The sequence below is a fragment of the Ruditapes philippinarum genome, unplaced genomic scaffold (genome assembly GCF_026571515.1).
Source record: "Ruditapes philippinarum isolate M1 unplaced genomic scaffold, ASM2657151v2 ctg33_1_1_1_1, whole genome shotgun sequence".
Lineage (NCBI taxonomy): Eukaryota > Metazoa > Mollusca > Bivalvia > Venerida > Veneridae > Ruditapes > Ruditapes philippinarum.
This window is the reverse complement of record NW_026864681.1, coordinates 1-18,931: the sequence shown is the minus strand read 5'-3', so window position 1 is coordinate 18,931 and position 18,931 is coordinate 1. Positions and strand designations below refer to the sequence as shown.

Sequence of the window (18,931 nt, the reverse complement as noted above, 5' to 3'; positions counted from 1 at the left end):
ATTCCTACGTAGTTTTGGATCAAACATCATTTGTCTAAGATTACAAAGAAATCGCAAGCAACCATAATAGTATTTGAGGTTTTCTTGTTTTAATTGATAAAAACAGAAATATGAATCTCAAATTAAAAAATTACAAATTTGTAACCATTGTGCTGTAAAAGGTGCAGGAACGCAAGATTATCCAGTTAAGCTTCAGCAGGACATATAGATGCACTATCAGGTAGTCTTGTTTTAGATGTAAAATGATTTTTAAAGACATCTTCTTTGTAACCAGCCCTTTAGCCGGCAGTGTTTCTTCATGATTGTTCTTCAGATCTTTAAATTTTGAAACATATTCCTTATATCTTTAAGGAGAATCAGACGACATTTTTATATTGATTCTGAGTAATTGATCACTTATTCGCATTGTTTTCAAATAGATACTTCAAAATTATAAAGAGATGATTTAGCATAACAGCATCTTGAAAAATATGTCTTCTGAAACATGTCATAAAAACATACATAAAAACAGTTTGCATTTGGTGGGGTTTCATTATTTTGCAGGAAAAAAAGACTCATTCTTTTTTAAAAAAGATGTATTAAAAATCACTTCTAGAATAATGAAATAAAAGTTTATTTAGCGTTATTTCTCTTCGTTGATTACTTTGTGCGTGTGTGTTTTATACATGAGATATGTTACAATTCAAACAGAAATATTGTTGTTCAAAACAACATCAATTGGATCTGATTTAAAAGGGTCTGTGTAAGTTTCACTAGGTAAAAATGCTGTGATAAGGCATACTTACCTATCATTTTTGTCAAAATACACCATTTGTTTGTTTAAAAACCTTGTATTGCAATTATCATTACTTTATACGTTTATGTTTATATTTCAGCATGCCTAGTAAGAATATCGGCTGAAAGAAGTTATAAGTCCACAATTTAATTATTTGTTCACGATTTGCAATAAAAATACTTTTGAAATTGATTTCGATATCAGTTAGAACGTATTTCTATTTCAATGTATTGGTGTTTGAGATTTGAAGTTCAGGTTAAACTTTTAATAAACACCAAGCTCGATCAAAACTATGTTCATTTTTTTCGTTTCTAATTACTACAAAAAATGACTTACCTTCAGAACGATTAGAATCCAATTTTTGCACACACTGGCTAAAAGTTTTGTTCGTCTATCTATTAAAAGTGTTAGTGACAAGTTTGCATCAATATAAGTCAGACGTCAACTTGAAGCATTATGCAAAATTTAGGTCATACATGACAAACTAGGCTGTCTTAGTAGGTAATAGGCGTAAAAAGAACACTTCTTGTGTGGCTTTCATATATAATTGCATTCATATATTCATAAGCGTATCACAAATGTTCAGTTTCAGAAGAAGCATGTCATATTACTAGGCCGTGTGGTCTAATATTACATTTAAAACCGTTTGTTCAACTACATATTTTTAATATAAAGGTATTGTAATTGAACCGGTTTATGAGACTTTTATGATGTTTTTCTGATGATTTACTTCAAAATGTACATGGCAAGTTACATTAAACTTTTCTTAAATTCAGTTATCATGACAACAGTAACAGGTGTTATGTGATATTATGAGAACAACTGCAGTGCGGTGCATCAATAAATGTGTGAAACATATCCAAATAGAATCGTAATACCTCAAACTACAGATGTTTCTTATCTGAACTATAGTTTTATTTTTACCGAATTCTACTGGATCTGATGCTAGGGGATGTTTACGATAGACTAAAGCTTTCACTGCTGTCCAAGAACAGGCTCCTTATGATTTAGCAATGATTTCTATCACGAACCCCTGCAAGATTAGGTTATTAAACGTTTAGAATCTTGTCTTAACTATTATATTTTTATTTTATTATTATTTTATACTACAATACCAACAAGTATTATTTGTTATTGAAGACATTTTTTGTTAAGTTCTACGTCGCACTAAATCATGAGTGGTAACTTTGCGATTTTCAGCTTTCCTAGTGGGGGAAGACCTAAGAACGGACACCAGAGTAGGAGTAGAACCATTGGTGTTTTTTAAGGTAGTGAAATAGATTCCTTACATGAATGAATTCACAGTCCCTGGCGGGATAGGAACACACAGCGAGTAAGGGTGAGTGGGTTGGAGTCAACCACCTTACCCACATGGCCATGTCCCCCACCCCCGAGACAAATAAAGTTTGATTGATTTTATTTTTTCTAAAGTTACTTTGACTTGATGAGGCGTGAAAATAAGTGGAGTAAATTTCATAGATTTTATCGACATATTTTACTTAAATATAACTGTAAACATACATTATTTAATGAGGTGATATGGTGTATGAATCGGAACGATTTCTGCAATGCTTGAGATTTAATTTGTCGGACGTTAACATTGAGTCCCCAGAAATAAACCAAACAATTAGTAAGCAATTAATTATCAAATGTCATCACAGGATGCACGGCGCCGTTCGGTCTAGTTTCTGACAATTATATAAATATAATATTATTAGTCACTGTCTTGGTTTTAACAAGATAAATATAAAGTGTTAATAAAACTTTCGTTTGAAATATCTTTACGAACATTTCTAAAACGTTATAAGTAACGGAATGTAATGGAGGAAAGACATAATGTAGGTTACATTATATTACTGTATTCCTAGAAATTATTTTGCGCTTATCGCGGTGGATACATTTCCGCGAACTATTGTTTTCAGGAGAACATTTGTTACTCCAACCACATTTTCATTATGTCATTATGAAATACGCTGATGAAGTATACAAAACTTTAACTATGCTTAACTGATACGCAATATTCAAGTTTAAAGTTCCGTATCCATTATTCAGATTAAATTTAAACATTAGTAATACATGCTATTGACAGTTTGAATACTTTGAATGGAAGTACATTTACTCGCTTAAAAGGAATGTGATATTGTTTGTTACAAGTACAATAGCAAAAATTACCAATATGAATAAACGTTTTCTGTTTATTCTTTACGGCTGAAATATATATAATTCAGACAATGAATTTGTTTAAAAAAAAAATCATACGATTATTTAACTCGACATTGCGATTTTTAATGCAAATAACACTAATTGTCATCTGGATGCATTTTTATTTCTTATTGTATCCGAGAATTACTACATAGAGACTGATAATAAAAAGTGAAATTTAAAGATTTTTTTCAATATGGTATGCTTTTATTATTGTCTTGCAGGTAAAGAGTGGACAAATACCGAGACCTTATTGTGATATTAGTAACACATATACTCTAATTCGCAGTCACTATGATTGCGCGAGCATTTATCTCCGCGAAAACGCCATCATTATTTAAAACGCGAAATACTGAATCCTGAATCCGTGAAAGTTTCTAGGAATACAGTATTAACCATTCATACTCCTATTGCTATCGTCTCATAACAAAAGTGTCAAATTTGAGGAACGATTTGTCCTCAACTGTTGGCACTACATGTACCATATGTATTTCAGCATTTCCGCATGTCCAAAACTTGTTTATCATGGGTAGAGTATATGTTGTTTGTTTATTCAAGTGTCGTCTCCCACAATGTTGGTCATCTATGGCATTCAATCATGTAATTTACACTTTTTGCATAATGCCTGCTATTGTTGTATTTATCACAATTTCATTTCTAGACATAAAATGAAAGCTCACAGATAACAAGTAACACGTCTTGACGTTATGCGCTCTTTGTTCAAATATTTTATTGACCCTGTGAATTAAAATAGGATTCAAGTTGTCGCCGTTGATAAAGTCATTGGCTTGAGGATGAACGGATATGAAGAACTCATTTCCTAATCTTGTAAAATACGAGTATTAAAATTGTCAAGACTTGCATTATTGAAAAAGAATTACATTTGTTTTGTTTTGTTTTGGGTTTTACGTCACATCGACACAGTATAGGTTATATCGCGACGTTCCAGCTTTACTGGTGGAGGAAGACCTCAGGTGCCCTTCCAGGCATTATTTCAGGCACGAACGGGCACCTGAGTAGAACCACCGACGTTCCGTAAGCTAGCTGGATAGCTTCTTCACATGAAAGATTCTAAAGTCCCTGTCGGGAATCGAACCCACAGCGGTGAGGGGCAAGTGGTTTGAAGTCAACGACCTTAACCACTCGGCCACGGACGCCCCCTTAAAGAATTACATAAAATAGTTTTTAATGAAGAAGACGTTACCATAAGTTTTATTGTTAAACATGGGCACAATGTTTGTTCTGATTCTCACTGTGGAACTATGTTTTACCCTGCATTTTAATGGTAATAATTTGCTAGGAACCACTTTTTTAGAAAAGGACATAATACTACGTAAAGGACCCAATTAAAAGAATATTATTTTTCCGGAGTCTCGAAACACAGCATTTTTTATATCATGATGACTTTTTTATTTGATTTGGGTTTAAGTCACATCGACACGGTATAGATCATATGGCGGCGTTCTAGCTTAACTGGTTGTGGAAGACGTTAGATGCTCTTCCGTTCATTATCTCAGACAAGAACGGACTCCTGCGTTCCGTAAGCTAGCTGGATAGCTTCCTCACATGAAAGAATCAAAAGCAGTGAGGGGTAAGTTATTGAAGTCAACGATCTCAACATCTCGGCCACAGACGCCTCTTATAGAATGATGACATTACATTTGGAGGGTTTTATATGCATTTTATATTGTTCATAATAGTAATAATGATGATGATTATTATAACTACAATTTTCAAGCAATAAAAGATTTTTCAAAATTGATTTTCTTTTTTATTCAAGCATATCAATCTCAACTCAACATGCTTAAAGAAAGAAAGAGAGAAAGTAAGAAAGAAAGAAAGAAAGAAAGAAAGAAAAGAAAGAAAAAAAGAAAGAAAGAAAAAAAGAAATGAAGATATATGATATGCATTTTTTGCATATTATTGCAAGTATTTTTTTAATGGAAAAAAATATCTTGTATGATTTGTGGCGCCCGAAAATGAGAAATTGGTAAAGTTTGTAAAACAGCGTAACAATTCTATATCGCGTCAATGTAATGCGATGCATATCAAAGTATAGTTAAAGTTGTGATGCTTTCCACATAAAATTTCAAAGATTATTATGCTCAGACTTGATATTTGAAAGAAACACTGACAATTACTATACAGTCTCTTTTGAGATGTAAAATAAACATCTTTTGAATACACAGAGAAAACATGTTTCCTTTTAAACAATGTATGATTACATAGTGCTGTTAAAAAACTAGATTTGATAAGAATAGATCAAATTAATTTGACAAGTTACAGGGAATTCAACTGAATGCATTCTCTTATTAAAATTAGACATATTCAAAAAGAATTCACTTGATTGAAACAATTCCTTCAAAAAAGTATTTTACCAAAAAGTTGAGTATAGTGTATATCTTTAACGAAAGGGCTTAGTTCACTAATGGCCAAATTTGGCCCTGTCTCAGAATTAGCTCAAACATATATATGTTTAAGAGCACTATGTCCAAAATTGTAAAACACCATTTATATTTGCAAAAAAACATCAGCTAGGCGTTGCCATTGTAACAATTTTCTATCGCGAAATAGAATTACGTTTAAAATCGGATACAAATAAATTGTATTTTTATGTTAGTAATAAATATAAATACACATTTCACAAAAATAACATTTTCAAGTATTTCATTATATATTTATAGATATCAGTTGCCATGGTAGCTGTGTAATTTCTGAAAATGTTAGTTTCCTGCATGCTTTTATTATGAAGCCTCTATGACACCTTCATTGCTTCCAAAATGGTTTCCATGAACCTTTGTTTTCAGTCTCAGAAACAGATAGAAGCCAGAGAGGGACAAGTCCGGATGATATGGGGGATGGGGGAGAAGCCGCAGTCAGTTGCAGCAGCCATCGCATGTGAGCTGACGTATTGTCGTGCAGGAGCAGAACGCCTTGAGTCAGTTTGCCCCTCCTTTTACGCGCGATTTCTTGACACAGTCGTCTCATAGTCTGCATAGTAGGTACCGTTAATGGTACGACCTTGCTCAAGATAGACAATTATGATTATCAGGTGACTATCCCAAAAAATTGAAGCCATCATCACCATGCTTATGACACCCTCTTGAGTTGTTCGGAGAGGGTGAGCAAGGATGCTTCCACTGCATGTTCTGTTGTTTTTTTTAAATTCTGGATCAAAGTGATGGACCCATGTTTCATCTTGAGTTACGATCCAGTAGATTAAATCAGGTTCATCGTCATAGCGAGACAAAATATATCTTGAAATGTCAAGCCTGGTCCGTTTCTGGTCGCCAGTCAACTGTCGTTGGACCCACCAAGCTGAAACATTTGACATGCCATAGACATCAATCAGAATTTCCTGACCTGAACCGGCTGAGAACTTTTTGATCATACCTCGTATTATTGTATATTATACATTTCAAAAATCAAGTTGAGCTTGTCGATATCGGAATTATTATTTATTGTTGTGTTTTGTAACTTAGATTAAGCAGCAAGAAAAAATTAATAAATATAATAAAAAATGCTCGATACCATACCTTTCGTAACTGTCCAAAAGAGGTCAGTGCTCAAGTTAGGAAGTAATTATAAGAGAAGGTATTCGGCTTATTAAAGCATGAACTTTCAACAAGTCTTATCAAAACGGGCAGCAAAGTAAGAGGCACAGGAAGTTTAATAACACAAGAAGTTCAAAATAGTGGAGCAAGTTTAGAAGCATAGTAAGTATAAACAGTGCAGCAAGTTAAAACCGCAGCTAATGAAAAAGCACAGCAGATCTCAAATGCGCAGTTTAAAAGCGAAACAAGTCCAGGTAGAGCAGAAAGTCCAAAAGCGCTGCAGAAAAGCAAGTCTAAGAATCGCAGCAAGTTCAAAATCCGATTTGTCAAAGTAGCGCAATGATTCCCCATTTCCAAATTATTCTATTTGAAATTAAATATTACATAAATAGGTAACCAAGACAGACTTATTGACATAATCTACTTTTTGTCTTAACATTTTATGTTATAATTAAGTATCTAGCATGGCGTTCATTAAAATGCGTGATTATCCGTTGAAAATTGAAAAAAAATATGTACATTGATAAGTTATGTAACTTCAATGGTCATGATGATATATTTATATAATCAAATTTCAAAGTGTCGTATGTTTCAAATCCTTAACAAAGTCATTGTCACAAGGATCTTGTTTAATCCAGATTTTTGTTTATGACATTATATAGAAATATTAGCAACCCTGTACCATTTAAAGAATAAGTGTGAAACAACTCGTTAGTCAACTAGATAAATATTCTGGTTTTATTAATTATTCTTACGCCATGCTATAATTTTGACAATTCACTTCTGTAAGCATATTATATTTATGTATTTAATAGCGTACTGTAATTCCAATATACAGATATCAGGGAAGTTGTATATTTTTCAAGTGTTCCTTTAATCACATATTCCGATGATTTTTATGACATGTTGTTTCAGTTTATTCATTCATTATTATGCTGCTGACCGTTCCAAGGCGGCGCCCCTCTGTTTTTCTCAGATGTATGTCTATGTTGTTTCATACTTTTTTGTTGACACGTTTGCTTGTGTCTTGTCTACGGTAAGTATTTTCCCCCTTTACCCCCCCCCCCCTAGTTTTTATTTTTTTGATTAAATATTTGTTTATTACAAGTGTTTTATCGTTCAAGTTTTAAATGATTATTTCAACAAAACATCGCTGTTTTATATTCTTCCTGTCGTTGCTTGCGATCCAACATAAATAACATGACTTACTTATTTCATTATAACTTTATTAAACAACAAAAAAAACAAAACAAAAAGAAACAAAACAAAACAAAAACTCACATTGATCGCAATCATACTGTCAAATATATAAAATGACCAAATTAAAGGAGAAAAGATAGATGTGTTATAAGGCAGTTTTATTCTTGATGTTGCTTATTTTCAAATACGGCTGAATTATTTTTTGCATCGTTGGTGTAATTTTGTATATTTTTATGTTCCTGATTCAGTTTCTTCTTAATGTTCAAACACAAAGAATAGGAGGATTGGATAACTTTTGTAACTAAAAGTAAAATAATTTGCAGATTGAAAATACAAAAACAAAAATAGCAACAACAACAACAAAAACAACAACAAAAACAAGATAAAACATAATTTTTAGGTTATTTACTGATTAATAAAAGACTAAAACAACCATTTATTATAACTTCAATACATGTAACTGGTCAAAATTTTATTCAGTTTTGTTCTTAATGTTCAAACAAAAATAATAGGAGGATTGGATAACTTTCGTTAATGAAAGTAAAATTATTTGCAGATTTCAAATACAACAACAAAAACAGCAACAACAACAACAACAACAACAGCAACGAAAAGCAAGATAAAACATACTTTTTAGTTAATTTATTGATTAATAAAAGACTAAAGCAAATATTTATCATAAGTAAGTTCCATAACTGGTCAAAATTTTAGGATCCAGTCAGCTTTCGGGTTTTGGTCGTTTACAATAAATATGACTCTCATTTATAAAAAAGAAAAATGTTTTTTTTTTTGGTCTTCAATATATAAGCTGATGAATGTGGCATTCTACGACCGTAAATGACTGGTGAGCTCAATAGCTTTTCGAAGAACTTTTATTTTCTTATTTTTGAAACCTTAAACGATTTAAATTAAACGAAGTCATCTATTGAAAGTAATGGAAATATATACGTTAAACGTTTACACGTTTTAACAAATAAACCCAAACTTTGAGCATTCGCGAGAAACATCACAGACCACATTTGTTCGAATCACATAGCCTTGAGGCAAAGTACAAAGAGAAACTATGGCTAACTTGTACTAAATAGTACATAAATAAGAAAGAAAAATACATACGATGGCACTATTATGACACTATGTTTTGTTATACCCAGTATTAATCGTATATCAATAATTGCATATTTCATTTAAATAATTTATTATTTTATCCAAAAGAGCGATGATGTTAGAGTTGTCACTTAACTTCCTGGAGCAAAATTGCATTTGGAACCGGTTGGTGACATTAATGTAATGATTAAACATTGAACTGTGTTTCTTCACACTAATTATATGCAGTAAGTTTAAAGTTTGACAGCGAAATAAATTACTGACATTTGTCATGCTTCAATGACGGTTTTTGTACAGATTCACGTGTGTTTACATTTATTTGTTAATTTTTTATTTTTGTTCATTAAGTGTTTAAAAAATTTATAAATAAATGAACAAATTTCACTTCGACTAATGTATTTATTATTCTAATGTATGAACCTTGAAAGCCATTTGCAACTTTGCAAAAAAGTTACATTTCACTGTAAAACATATGTTTCATAACCAGGTGTAGGTTATACTTGAGTAGGACACAATTTCTAAAATAAGTACGGTCATGGCGCAAGCATTATTTAGTCATAAACTTAAAACATCATTGTATTTCTTAACATTTATTACGGTCATGATTATTTATGTCTAATTTATGCTCACGTGAGTTATAAAATATTCTATTCTGGCCTTCAAAAAATGCCTTTGCATTCATTCCTTCTTATTAATTTATAAAATTCACATTAAAGTTGACATACGAGGGTTGACCCAGATGTTTGTAGACTGATTTTTGAATCGTCTCTGTTCTTATATATTGTCATTTAAGTCAGTGTTGGGCAGAAAACCGATACGAGCCAGTCAAGCTAATATTTTATTTCAAAACTGTTTAATATTTCATCATTTGTAGTTGGATTAAGTTTAGAGTCTGTCTATTTTAGTCAATAAAATCATGCTTATTTTATAACAAAAACAGTAATTTTGTTCATACTGTGTGTTTAAACAATTAGAAGTTCACGCTATTTCAGTCTAACAAATATTATATAAGCTTACTAAATTGGATGTGCGGATTGTAAACTTTATCTCATAAACTATTATAATGATTTTTTTTATGAAATATGAGAAAACATCCTTGACCGACTTTGTTATCTTCCGCACGCAGATCACAAGTCAGGTGGTAAAGGCATTGTGTTTGGAATGGCTTCAAGATCAATATAGATATGTCTATATTTTTTTTCAAATTTGATAATATTGACATGAAATGTGCAAAGGTAATTAATGATGAGCGTTAAAAGAACCAATGCAAAAAGATTCCAACTATTGTGAAAAAATCACACACGCGCATATATTTTTCTCAAATAATCTCTAGAATTTCTGAAAAGTTTGCAATTATATCCCTGTGGACATTTAATGTACCACATAAGGAACTTACGCAATTCTGATGTAAAATTGAAAATTAAACGATGTTTGGTAAATCTGGGATTGTTTCAGAATTCGAACACTGTTCATTAAAGCGTTAAAATTAACTATGGCAAACAACAGGACCAAAATGTGAGCTGTTCATTAATTCTTCAGTGACACAAATTATTTGTAGAGGTATGCACGGAAATATGAAAGGTTTGGACGGGTGTCATATGTTAGATAAACTTTGGTGACGTCATGTCAAATACAAAAAAGCGACATTTAGTAGTCGGTTTATTGTTTCTTTCAAAAGTAATACTCGCGGATTATTTAACTCGTATTATTTAATCAAATTAATTATTGTAATTATATTAACCACGTATTTATGAACCTAGTCTTCGAATTTATGGATCAACCCTTGTTCGTATATGATTTAGTGTCATTATTATAAACTGAGCAACCGACAAAGATGATGTACATAAAAATTGAAAACTCAGATTGAATCATCTAGCATCGACTTAAGCAATATTCAGTCGTCAACACTTAATGCGTTGGAAACGATGAAGGCCATTGTATCTACACCTTATAGAGACCTCAGTGTAGAGCTCGAATGGATATATTAACTTTTGAAAATAACAGTTAGAAAAAAAATATCTATTTAAAGACATTTAATATTTAATTTTGTGACACTGTACATTATTTTTTCTAAATTAAAATTGTATTAACAAAAGACTTCCATTTTCTTATTATTGATATTATATCATGATGTCAGTTATCAAAAATAATTGTCAAATGAAAGCTTTCTGAAGCCTGACATAACCTACAAGGCTGTCATGTGGACACTTTGTCTAACAATGGATACAGAACGTTTACATAAGTGGTTTTTAAAATGTTCTTTTTGATAAAAGACAGTTGATATATAAGCATTTTGAGAATTTGATAAAGAGTATAGGCCAATAAGGGTGAATTTATCAGACCCTGTTTAACTATTACATGTCCGTTGGTGCAATATTTCTCATGTTTGTGAGTTTTACCTATTGCACTTTTCAATCCTCAACACTATACATATTTCAATTAGTTATGATAAGGGATTATATAAGAATAACTGAACATCACAGGAAAAGGAAATTCCTTGATAAGTCTATTGTATACACTCAAAGGTCGGCCTATAACCTTAACAATATATACAAATTTGCGTATGTTTTCTCGGTATTGTTATATCCTAACAAAAAATTTAATTCACAAATTTGTGATCCTTTTTATCCTTTGTGACCCCTTGTCAGCCGATTGACAATAATGTTTCTATGAGATCTATTGCTAAATCGACCATTTGATGAATAACTGAAATTGTAAATGGGTATACAACAGAATTATGTCTTTAAATCTTTCAGCTACCATAGAATGTTAAAATTAATGACTAGTTTGCTTTTACTTCCTAAGTAAAGTTTCATTTCTTTCGTCGCATAATTGAAGGTCATAAGTAATGACAAGTAAAAGCAGCAATTTACATTCTTCTTTACCGTGTTTTGTTAATAATTCTGATTTTGTCTAAAGCTAAAACGTATGTATGCATATCTGTGAAACATTGAAAAAGCTGTCATTATACACGTATATATATACAAGATGGTATTCATTTATCAGATTTCCTATAAAATAGAATTATTTCTTTTTATATTATAGATCAACACACGGAATCCAACATTTGTGCGCGGCGGAATTATGTATTGACAATAATACACGTCGTTATGAAGTCATATGTAAATAACATAAGTATGGTAATCTTTAAAATAAATATTTTTAAAGCTTCGATTTAAATAGTACAAACAGAAACGTGATACTGGTAATGACCGGATAACCGAAAAACAAACCAGGCACACGTTTACAGATGTAATAACACTATAACAGAACAATTAAACGTGTGAAACTATAAGAAGGGGAATATATATGAGCAAATCAGAAATGGTACAAACAAGTTAAACACAACATATGAAGAACTTTAATTACAAAATACAACATAGTTCATTTCTTGACGGTAAGTGGTGCAAGCAAGAAAAGGAATTAAATAACATAAAACATGTTAATGACAGAACACTAGAAAAGGAAACAAATAGAGAACTCGAAACGGATAAACTAACAAAATACAAGTTCTCAAATTGAAACACATCGTAGAATGAGAAATAGTGATTAAAGTTGTTGAATAATTAACATTCGTACACAAAAATACCGGTAAATATGTTGTCAAGTTAGGAGAGCTTGATGAAACTCTTGACTTCAGGTCAAGTGAATAAGACGAAATAGTTTATTCTGTTCATTCTTTGAGACATTTATCAAAATTACATATTAACATTGTTGAATCAAAGATAACAATTCATATCGCTTATGTCCATTCCTGAGCTACAGGTACTAGGTACAGATGTAAGAGAATCAACAGAGATTGGTGCTGATATGACATCATAAGAGTCATGCAGTGGCAGTATTTGAGGAACAGTTACTATCGTATTAGAATGATGTTGTTGAAGGTTCCTATCAGGTTCATCTGGTGGTAGGGAACTGCTATGTATGTCATTAGCTTCGCCGAACTGACGGTCAAACATTCTTTTGTGTGAAAAGCGTGTTGAAACTTTAGTCTCTAATCGCTAAAATGTAAACAAATTCTAACAAGTAATCCAACTTTAGTCACCGATGCTAAAATTTATTTTAGGTTTTAGTATCCACATACTCTATCCTGATTTGCCTTCGTGATATTCAAAATACTTGGTGTTTTATTCGTTGGAGACTGTTATATGTTTTTATGTCTTACTGTTCAATTTTCTTATCAAAAGCGTTATTTCTGTGTCAGTTCAATTATTACCTTAACTATATTTGTTTGTTTGTTTACATAAAATCACAAGATTGACAAAAATAGAAAATTTCATGAGATAAGAATATTGTTTTTGTCAGCTTACCTCGATCCTCTGTATTAAATGTCTAAGTTCACGACCAGTATCATCGACCTTATCTTGTAATATTTTTACTTGGTCCTGGTCCGTTTGGAATGATTTGTTATAATCAGCCGATTCTTTTAGAAATGGTCGTTTCTGCATGCAAGATGACCTAGAATTAAAATATTAAGGTCGTCTAATCGGGGAATAAACTGCATCGTTTTCATGACAGATATTTATACAACTGTATAACTTATATTTATTGAAAATGTATTGCAGGGGGTTCAAAACACTGACACAACATGACTTTGGCTTTCGTTCTTATCATTCAACAATAAACACTAAGTTATTTCTACCAATACGAACTTAAGCTCGTTGTTAAAAAAGAAGGGAATTAAGTAATATTTTTATTAATGAATCCAAGTAGTATTTATGGCTATTTGTGTCATCACCAGTGTCATGTTACATTGTTGTCATATAAAGATATTTACCGTTTAGCGTTTGCTGGAACCAAGCCTTCAATTTCTGCCATTCTGTTGGTAACAATTGATCGTTTCTTCCTTTCCACTAGAATAAGAAAACGCGTGTTAGATACTTATACATATAATGACTTATTCAAATAATGTCTTCTTTAGTACCTAGAAATGTATCTATACACCCCAATTCATTTGCCTGACACAGTGGTATAATAAAATACTAAAAGGTAAAATGTTAAATTACTAATAGACTAATATATTAAGTTATATACCATAATATTACCAATACGTTTCATAACCTTCAGCTGAAGAAACTATTTGTAATGTAACAGAATACAAGCAATGCTGTTTTGTTGGATTACAGTGTGTTCTTTGTTACTAAAATTACAAATATTTCAGGTAAAGCAATCTTATGTAATAACAATTAGCAATGCCATTAGACTTCGTACGAAATTAATGCAACCTGCATTATCCTACAATTAATATTGCAGGATAACTTTTTTTTGTTCAGACAGATTTAGGTATTCTGCTAAGTGTTCATACATGCTTATAAAACAGAAATACCAACAAAATCAGGGCATACTTTTGCTGTGTTTGTTATTTTTCTTTTTTCGATCTTTTTCACTTTCATCAAGAGAACTTATTGAAGACGTATCGTTAAATCCTGTCCCTGTCAAACCCGTCATAGCAGGGGTGTTTTCAGGAATTAATGTTCCGCACAGAGAAACATTGGTCTAAAATACAAAATCATATAAATATTTCAAGGAGGGCAACGAGTACATGTATTGGCATCGAGTATAAGTAAACAATTTTAACTAGATATTTAGATTAATCGTATCCTTTATAAAGACAAACATCAAACACAGCGAACCTGACAATTTTTATCTTATGTTTGAAATAAAGATTGAATAATGCAGAATTCGACTTTTTAGTATGTTAATGTTAGATTTAAAATTTAAGTTACACCTGATGAAGTGTTTGTTTCGAGTTACCGTATAATTTTCAATGTGAAACATACATTCTATATAGTACAATCATATATGGTCACAAAATTAAAAAATGAGTTATCTAACTCTTGTCCATAAAGAGCAAACTCTACCAATTTCCAAATTTTAATTTGCTATAATTTTGCTTCCAGGATAATGTCCATTGTCTTACAACTGTACCAAGTATTTAAGTTTTAGGTTGATAGTTTTAATAGTATTGAAATCATCCTACTAATAAAAAGCAATTTTGACAAAAATACATGTATAACTTAAAATGGGGCATAACCTTAGATAAATAGAATTCGTATTAATCCCATTGTCTAACAAAAGTGCCTTGTCAATGTTAACAAGAATTCTATGTTTCATATCGTTTTTAAATAATCTGTTTAATAGGCAATGACAACAAAATGTGTAAGGTTAAAAGAGGCAAAACTAAAACAATATTACTTCAAGAATAATGTCCCTTTCCTAACAAATTCCTCTTGTTATTATAAACAGACATTCAAAGTTTGCAATATTTGATAACGTTAAAATTGTGTAAGTTATGGGATACATTGAAGTCTTTGCATTTCTTGTTTGATAATTTAGTAACAAACAAATGCTGCTATTTTATTTTCGATTTGAGAATTAAACTTATGATTATGCTAATCGATCAATAATCTGTTGTTACAAAGGTTAAAAACGTGTATAAGATTTGTGTCTTTTAGCAACATTTGTGTTTTAAAGACGTTATCAGAACCCGAGCGAGCGAATTCAAAGAAGATCGGCATTTGAATGAAAACATTTAAGAGAAAAAAGATTTTTGTAGAAAACTGTTTCCAATACAATATATAGGGGAATATTATTGTCTTTTGTAAGGTAAATTAACTGTAGCTATTCCAAAACGTGTATCTATGTAACAAAACACACAACAGGTTTTGGACATTAAATTGAATTAACAGAAAAAATAACTTTACAGAAGGCACTTGTGGTGTACATGTCACTCTTTCTGGCATATAGTTAATCTGTCCCATTATCGGTTCAGCATTATGTGTTTGAATATTTTGCTGATGATCTTTTCCTATCTTGACCGAAACATGCTCATTGGCCGCAACACAATGTGGACAGCATCGTTGTCTGTTCGGTGCACGTCCGTGACTGTAAACTGGTCTACTCGTATTACCACATTTTGATTTCAACTGGAAACAGTGATAATTCAATCAGCAATTTCGTGCAACATATTGAATTTTGAGTACTGTATACATGTGATACATAAGCAACAAAAAGCAAAGCTATGAATTTTGCTTTGTAATGAAATGCTTATTATCTATTTTCACTTTTATTATAAAATCTAAACATGTTTTCTCTACCAACAGTATCTGTTAATGCAAAGTTCGATTTAATAACCTGGCAAATATGAATTTTATCGATCCGAAATTACATTACAATTGCGTTAACTGAAGCATTCAGATTTATACATATTAACTATCTTTGACCAAATCAAGGATAAATAATTACGTTAAAACTTACTTTTGCAGAATTCTGTCTAGCCTCATTAAGCAACTGTATCAGATTTGCCGACAGTCGCTCGAGTTGTCTGAAGTCGGAAACATCCATGCTTTCAATCAGATTATTCTTGTCCTTTTGATAGCAGTCCTGTTCAAAAAAATTGCTATCCTGATTGCATCTTCTCTGACCGAAACGTTGACTGTAAACATCTCTTTCGATTCCAAAATTTGCTTTTAACCGATTTACATCTGAGGTGTTAGAAAAACCTTCATGTTGATTAAAAGAATGTTGTTCATAGATCCTGTTATAAAACTGTACACAATTATCAATATCTGAAATATAATCAGACATTTTAAGCAACTGTCTAAACAGACTACGGTAGGACAAAAGTAATCGTTTTACAACAAAGCTTTATGTGCATTTGTTTTGCATAAATATGCTAATTATATGCAAGTAAAGACATTCTTATTAACATAATTTCCTTGTCGCATGAAAGCAAGGTCAAGCTGTACTGACTCCAAATAGAAATAAATAAAAAAACTCTAATTCATTTAAAATTAAGTTGCATCTCATTTATATGAAGTAAGAGTGTCGTTGTTTTCACAAATGTATCAATCGTTTCGAAGGATTTTTCCTCTTATTATCAATGGGGTTGCTGTTTACTTTATAAATCAGATATTTATCATTTTTTTTCTAACACTATAATATGCACCAAAACTGTGTTAGTAAAAAAGATGACTTATATGTTATCGGTTAAATGAAATCCATACTCTTTCATAAAGGGTGGTTTAAACCCTTGGAAAGTTAGAGGTTAATACATTTGTGAACAAAATGGTTATTTCCAGAGTGATAGTTTTTGTTAGGTTGGTAGAAATATATTTGCACTTGAAACGAATTACTATTTGTTAAATAAATAGATAGATTCACAGGTATATTTTAGTTTCTTATAATCATTGCAAATACATATCAATGAATATATTTGATCCGAATCGTCATGGGTACAACAAAAAGAATACCCTTAAAACTCCGAGTTTTTTTTACCCTGGTTGGCGCCCAGTTTAAAACCTTTATATTAGTTTTTAAAGTGACATTATGCATCTTTTCCCATTGTCAAACTGAGCCGCATTAGCCAATAAGAGATATTGAAAATTGTTTTTGGTCACAACTAAGTTATTCAATAAATGTTTGTTTGCTATTAAGTATTCGTTTGTCCAAGTATAAATCATATACGTACATAAATAACAAAATTATGACAATGTAACTGAAATTTAATAATTTAAGGTCAGCCCAGCCTTTAAGAAGTATTGTCTCAAAAGTTGTTTTGTCTAAGTATAAAGGTAATTCTGTTATTTATTACGAAGTTACATTCAAGTTACATTCAATTACAGCAGAAATCAGTGAAAATTTAATAGTTAAACCTTTAAGGTTAGGATCTTAAATGAGCCAAGGCCTATTTGAGTTTAGAAAATATGAAGGTTAGCTTTTACGTTTGCATGGCAAAATGTCACATAAACTAAACAGAATTATTAATTACCAGCAATAAATGTTACTTAGCATATAAGCATGTATTTAAAGTCATGTTAAGTTCTCAGAGCATGTTTCCTTAGCTTTTAATGCGCATCTTTAAATGTGTAGTATACTGCTTTTTGAATAAGTATAGCTTAATGTTAGATAACTATTATAGTTGATTCAGATTAAATTATATGCTAATATATGCGTATTATCTATACAGCCACTATAATTTGCATATATTGCATTAAGTATGCTAACTTTATTGCATCGTTATGACGAAATAAGCTTGTATTCTATATGATAGTTATAACCTGTGTAACAATCAGTCCGTGCAAATGTGTCGTCATTATTTATCAAGATTCGTGTTTTGTAAAGGGCAAATAAGCATCAGTGAAAGGCAAATGTGAATTACAAGATTTCTGCAGTTTGAAGTTATAAATATAAAATGTCACAGCTTGCCCTTATTGATCTTGGTTTGTCAAATCTTGTCGACTTCTTTTGGGTACCTCTACGTGGTAAGGAGGATAACATATGCCGGTCTTGGCGGTGCTTTATGTCTCCCCTGTATAACGGGGTCAATTGAAAAATTCTCTGACAGCTACTGTGTCGTAACCTTTGGAGCAGAGGTCGCTTACTGCGGCGTTTAGCAGGCAAAAGATAGTACATGAACTGTGATTTTTAAAGCGGGTATAACAAACATTTACAAGTTAAAAAAAGAAAGCAAAGTGATCCACCGGAAGCATTAATCACAACAAAATTACATAAGAATTGCAGACTAAAAACATTTTAACTTAAGCATCATATTTGCTATTAGTAATGTTTATGTGATGTAACTGTCCGTGCCCTGTCTGTTTTTGTTTTGGGTCCGCCTTGGCTCCTTACCACTGGTTCTTGTTGCTGGGTCGTATGGGGGTCCATTGAACGCCGCCTTTCCGTGTTGATCTTGTTTATCATAATTTGTTTAAATCGTTTTCTAACTTCTAAAATAACTACATAGATTTATTTATTTGGTTGTTTTGATTTTACGCATTTTTCCAACAGTATTTCAGTCATATAGGCGGGTAGTTTCCTGACCATCGTTCCTGGTGGGTTACACCAGTACTAGACTACCTTCCTCCATGCTAAACTACCAAAGTATCTCCCGGGGATCAAACCCACGCCAGAGAGGAAACTTGATTAGAAGTCATCGACTCTTACCCCTCGTACAGGTAATAGTATAAATATATATAATTATGTTCAAAACAATTACAAATTAACCTTTTCATTTTCCCAATGTCCTAAAGCATTTTCTAAGTCAAGTTTTGACCTTCAAGTGTGGCCTCGACCTTAAGCTGGCACAAGGGTTAAG

General features: G+C 31.6%; 1 protein-coding gene across 1 annotated transcript; it reads right to left on the bottom strand.

The window, feature by feature from the left end:
- Positions 1-12,274: 12,274 nt before the first annotated feature.
- LOC132726479 (uncharacterized) lies at positions 12,275-16,472 on the bottom strand. The gene is made up of 6 exons (XM_060711796.1): positions 16,093-16,472; positions 15,540-15,761; positions 14,181-14,331; positions 13,613-13,688; positions 13,146-13,293; positions 12,275-12,836 (listed from the first exon to the last, which is right to left on the bottom strand). The coding sequence occupies exons 1-6, from the start codon at positions 16,420-16,422 to the stop codon at positions 12,555-12,557; spliced, it is 1,209 nt and encodes a 402-aa protein (XP_060567779.1). The 5' UTR covers positions 16,423-16,472; the 3' UTR covers positions 12,275-12,554.
- Between the last annotated feature and the right edge of the window lie 2,459 nt (positions 16,473-18,931).

Coding starts and splice junctions, on each gene's coding strand:
- LOC132726479 (XM_060711796.1), bottom strand. CDS start 16,422: ATGTCTGATTATATTTCAGATATTGATAATTGTGTACAGTTTTATAAC. Junction 13,689..14,180: donor AAATAACAAACACAGCAAAA/GTATGCCCTGAT, acceptor TTCTTATTCTAG/TGGAAAGGAAGAAACGATCA. Junction 13,294..13,612: donor GTTCCAGCAAACGCTAAACG/GTAAATATCTTT, acceptor TTTTAATTCTAG/GTCATCTTGCATGCAGAAAC.